The sequence below is a fragment of the Solanum pennellii genome, chromosome 1 (assembly GCF_001406875.1).
Source record: "Solanum pennellii chromosome 1, SPENNV200".
In the NCBI taxonomy this organism is placed as follows: Eukaryota; Viridiplantae; Streptophyta; class Magnoliopsida; order Solanales; family Solanaceae; genus Solanum; species Solanum pennellii.
The window spans coordinates 24,645,651-24,651,073 of NC_028637.1; the positions used below are offsets into that span (position 1 = coordinate 24,645,651).

The window sequence follows — 5,423 nt, forward strand, 5'->3', positions numbered from 1 at the left end:
TGGAAGAGAATTGAATGGGAATAAAAGGAATGATGATTATAGGTTAATTTTTGTATGTTCATTTAAAATGATTATATTATTTTATTTTTTATTATTTTGGTTTATTGTAGGGATAAAATGATAATTCAACTTTGTATTTTGAACCATCCCACTTTTAATATAATACGATATGATCAATATGTAATGAATCTTGAAAAGGTTCCATCAAACCAATAATCCAATACTAATTCCTTCGATTTAGATAAGTCAATATCTAGAATGCTCTTTGAGTATTGACTGATATAATATTCTATAAAATTATTTTATTAATTGGAGTAGTTATTGAATTTTTTAGAGGCGGCAAGCCTCTAAGATAAAGGTCTGATGGTAGGAGCCTCCTTATTACCTTTGACACCTTTTTGCTTAGTGCTACTGCCTCGGTTTGCCTTGGAGACATATTGGCAGCCTTTGCTATCTCATTAATGTTGTTGGTCATTGACTTCATCCCCACTCTTCTCATGTTTCTGGTGTCTTTAAAACTTGTTAGAGTCTATTTTGAGTTGAGGTGTCACATGTACATCAGCAATATTACTTATTTCTACAATAGCAACTTCAACTATATTCTCTTTGTTCACTAGCTCATAATTACAGCCTTGTGCAAATCTTGTAATGTTAAAATCATCATTATTTTGATGAGAATTTAATTGGAGTGTTCATCGCGTCATTGCCGATAGTATTTCCTTTATCGATTGGACTGCTGGCCTCATTATTGAATACTGGAATAGGATTTGAGGTTCGTATCTCTGTTTTAATTAATTTTTTCCCCATACTGTTGTGCCCATTTCCATTTTCTTGCCCTTAGAATAATCATTCGACTCTTCCTCTACTCTAGGATTTTCTTTATTATTTGTTGTCTTATCCGGATGATTCTATAACTTCTTGTGCTTTACCTTTGTTCACCACCTCCTGATTGACTATCATTTTGTTCTCACATTTGTTTTCTATCCTTTGTTGACTGGAATCAATAACTTTGGTATTTCGAAAAGATGACTCTATCAACTCTTTACACCAATGATCAGTATTTTGGCCCTTATCTTCCATCTCTTCTTCATGATATTCCAACTCTGCGAAGGTATTAGAAAGTCGTAGGTCCTCGATTTCATCTTTGGACAAACATTTTTGAGTTCTTTTCCCTTTTTTAGGAGTGAAAACTCTCACAATTTTTGTTGCAGTCCATATTTGAATGTTGTTGTTCCTTAGGAAGTTCTTTTTCCATTAAACACTCCTTCTGCTTGTGCCTTCTTTCCTTCACAAATTATCAGCTATTCCCGGTCTTGTTTGGTTGGGCCAACGATCTTACTACCACTAGTGAGAGTTCTAGTTTCGCCCTGCAGTTCTTCTGATACTTTTTCCTCCTCCATTCACAGTTCAGGATGTAGAATATAACATTCTGATTCCTTATCTCCTGATAAGTTGTAATTTCTGCAATACTTAGTAATATAATCATACCTAATATTTATCCACCTTGATATGATTTCCCCCGAATAAGCCTTTTTTATTCCAATGTTGATTCTTTTAGAGAAATCCCTCAAAAGATCAAATTCTAGCTTCACTTCGTCCCAACTAGGCCTAGACTTGTTCTTAGTAGCCATGTCTACATGTAAAGGTATATCAATTGCTTTTGCCATTGTAAATGGAGATTCCTTGACAAAAAAGTTTTGTGATAAAGCAGGAAACGATATCCAAGCTCAAGTCTTGGTTGTTTTTGCCTCTGGATTAAACCATGGTTCCCACTTGAGGGGTCTCATATAATAAAAACCTCCCTTTGCTCAAATAAAATATGGAGGTTTTGTATTACTATGACATAATCTTCAAAAGTTGTGAGTCGAATCAAAACGTGCCTATCCCGTACAAAATCAATCTTCCACTCTACCTTTATTTCACATTCAAGGGGAATAATTCAAAGGATTTCCTCCATTTCAGGCCATCGATTAGAGAATTTGCCGATGATAGCAAGCACTAAGTCCTCTTGTATAATCATATTATTCACATCTTCTTCTTCCCATAAATCTATTGGATTGCCGTCAATGTATGTTGTTTTTTTAATAGGTAAAGGCTTTGACTCTATGAGAACTTGAGAATTTAGCGACTTCAAATAAGATTGCTTTCAATGGAAATGGTGGGAATTTACCACCAGGGATTTATGTCCAACCACTGTTGGCAGTGGCCATACTGCCAGCTAGCAACGCTGCCAAAAAGAATCTCGAACTACTGAAAAATCAAACAAAAGTATCATTTAAGTAGTATTTTATCTTGATCCTTTCTTCTAATGTTTTTATCTCTGAAGTGAATCTAAGTTATTTTGATGAAATCTACAATGTTTCATTACAAATGCTAGTGGTACTCCTTATATTCTGCACTCCGTCATTTGAAATCGCATTTGTTTTTTTATCTTAATAAATTCTTTCGTCGCCTGTCGGATTGGTATTTGAATGGCATTCAATTTCAACTCCTCATTGGGTACAACGGAAGGCTATACTAATTAGTTAGGATTAAGTTTTACTCATGTTAGTATGTTTACATTAGCTTTGATGCTCTCTAGTAGTTTGTTAGTCTTGTTAAACCTACATGTTAATAGAAAATGTAGAGAAGTTTTAGTGCTAGAGAAACTAAAAACTTAAGAATATTGGATTCTAAATGTTGAAAAGGGATGGGGTAAACCTCGCTCCAGTGTTATAGCCAGAAAACCACTCATAAGATGTAAACCGCACTAGCAAGCCCCATGACGAGCCCAACCGAGAAAGTATGCGGAGAGTTTCAAACCTGAGACCCTCATTTGGGAGATCCCCTGCTCAATAAACTCGGTCACCCTTGTGGGTGTTGTAGATAAATTATCGTGTAGGTTATCAACTTTTGTAAACAATGTCACTTAAAGTTTATTTTATTCGAGCAAGGTGTGTATCTATTCTCTGGAGTTGCATGCGACAAGCAATGAAAATCAACTTCCGAAAAATGAAATTCGACAATCATTAGGATTACGAACAGTCGGGCTGAGGATATCACTCACGTGCATTTTATAACTTTTGATCTCTGTAGTATTATTATTATTCTCAAGACCAACTTCATCGTGAATAGGCTTACTACAAGATAGAAACTAGAAAAATCTTACTATTGTTTGAAATTTGAATGGATATCTTGTACAACGACAATTCTTACTACCCAAAAGAAAAAGAGTACTAGGAATTTCAATAGTATTTCTCTCTCTCTCTCTCTGTGTTTTTTGTTCTTCCGTTTCTGATGTAAAGATACATTGATTTCCATCTTCCAGGTTTGATGTCCAAGTTGATGATGTTGGACCCCCCGCTGATTGGGTGAAAATCAATGTTCGTGCAACAGTAAGTTCCTATCAGAACTAAAAAAATTAAGAACCTCTAGATTATGAATTTCTATTTCTCGCATGAGATTTGTAATGATTTTATGCAAACAGAATGATTCCTTTGAGGTCTATGCACTGGTGCCTGGGCTTTCACTAGATGAAGTATAATACCAATCGTGCTACTTGTTTCCATGAAGTGTGTTCAATTTGTTATCTTGTGTGTACTCTCATGATTTGTTGATATGTCTGTATTATTTCTTGGAATGATTGAGTTTCTGATTTTTGCAATTGGTATCTGGGTTAAAGTTAAGTTGTCTTTTTTAGCTTCATCTCATTAACAGGACAGAACAACCTTCTAATAGATGGTGTTAATATTTTATTTTTTTATGCAAACTTTATAAAAAGATATGTATCTCAAAATCTTATGTTTATATTTTATTTTTTATGTTTGCACTATTGAAACTCCTGTTGGTGACTTTAAAAATCTGCTAGCTTTTACATACTTGTATTTTACTATTTTAGTGAGTCATTTAAGTTTTACTGTAACAAGAATTTGAAAATGTAATGATTTAGCATCATCATAGCACAAGATATTAGATGAATATTTTTTTCAACAGGTGTTTCTTTTGCCTTTTGTTACCATCAAGTGCATTCAATTTGTTTTTGTTTTTTTACACCATCTCAAATCTCTAATGCGCTTATATTTTGGTAAACATAGGTACGGGTTCAATCTGATCCAGCTGGTCGTCTGGTCATTACCGGACAGCCTAACCAACTTGACAATTTTTGGGGTGTTACTTCCTTCAACAAGGTAAACACCTTGCTATTTATTTTACTGATTTTGACTTTGATAGAGTAATTCAATCTTTGTCTTACTTGCATATTTTTGGACTAGTAATTTTCTCTGGAAAAGAGAAACTGTCATGCAGAAAACTTGATATTCCTTCAATGGATCTGAAAACTATATCATTGTTACATTTCTATTTGTTGATCGCAACCCTTTAAGAGGTGAACGACAATCAGACAGTTCTCCATTTGAAAGTTGGGTAACATAATTTTTCTTTCAGGTGGTCACCTTACCTGCTAGAATTGACAAACTTCGGACACACGCTGATCTAACCCTTCATGGATGTCTTCATGTTCATGTGCCCTTTGCGCAGCAAAATCTCTGAGTTAACATAGCAGGAGTATTGGTAGTTGCCCAACATTGTGAATGCTTGGCAACATAGTTGTTTAGTTGTTTTTGATGATATTGTAAGTCAAAAACTTTGAATGGCCCAGATAGCAAAGGAGGTATTTCGGCTACAGCCGCCCCAATAAAAACATAGATAGCTTTCCAAAGACCGATGGAGGTGTGATGAACATAACTTGCAGTAGTATGTTGTTTTGATACTGAAATGTATCTCTTTTTTTAGCATTTGATAATTCTATTATAATCTCTAAATTATTGGAAGACACATACTTTCTTGAAGCACACTTTCAGAAAGACCATTTTGAGTGCTCAATATATTTATCAAACTATCAGTAACACCATTTTCATTTTTTAGGACTCGTATAGCATCGCTAAGTATCTAGCATGGGGTTTTCTCCTTATAAGCTCCTTGAATGAGGTTTGACTGTGAGATTTGTCTGGGTGTCTAAACTCCCATCCAATCTCCCCATCCGCCCTCAAAATCTTTTTTATTTCTTAATCAAGCCTAGCCTACTGTTTCATATTTGGTAGCAGGAAAAGAAAAATTTTAGGGAATACTGTTACTTTTTGGAGTCGTCTGGAAAAAAAATTGGTACTATAAAGAGGGAATAGAATGTTTAAAATGTATAGGAAAGAAAGAGAAAAACTACTTTAGAGAAAGTCTTGTTTGGAGCATAACCCCAAAATAGGGGGCCTACAGTATACCATTCGAATTTAGTCAGAGCTCCAATGGCAGCACTGGGTGGCAAACCAAAAAAACAAAGAAAAGAACTAATAAGGACAAGATAAACTTTATAGGATAGCCTATGCGACTCTATCTGAATGTGGGATTTTCGTGTACTGAGTTGTCCTTCTGCGATATTGTATTTATTACTT

General features: G+C 34.7%; 1 protein-coding gene across 1 annotated transcript; it reads left to right on the forward strand.

Annotated features, from left to right (window-relative positions):
* Window positions 1–1,025: 1,025 nt before the first annotated feature.
* LOC107018818 (AT-rich interactive domain-containing protein 5-like) lies at window positions 1,026–4,527 on the forward strand. The gene is made up of 5 exons (XM_027913117.1): window positions 1,026–1,111; window positions 3,308–3,374; window positions 3,467–3,517; window positions 4,074–4,166; window positions 4,423–4,527. Exons 1-5 carry the CDS (start codon window positions 1,026–1,028, stop codon window positions 4,525–4,527), a joined length of 402 nt encoding a protein of 133 aa, XP_027768918.1.
* The last annotated feature ends 896 nt before the right edge of the window (window positions 4,528–5,423 follow it).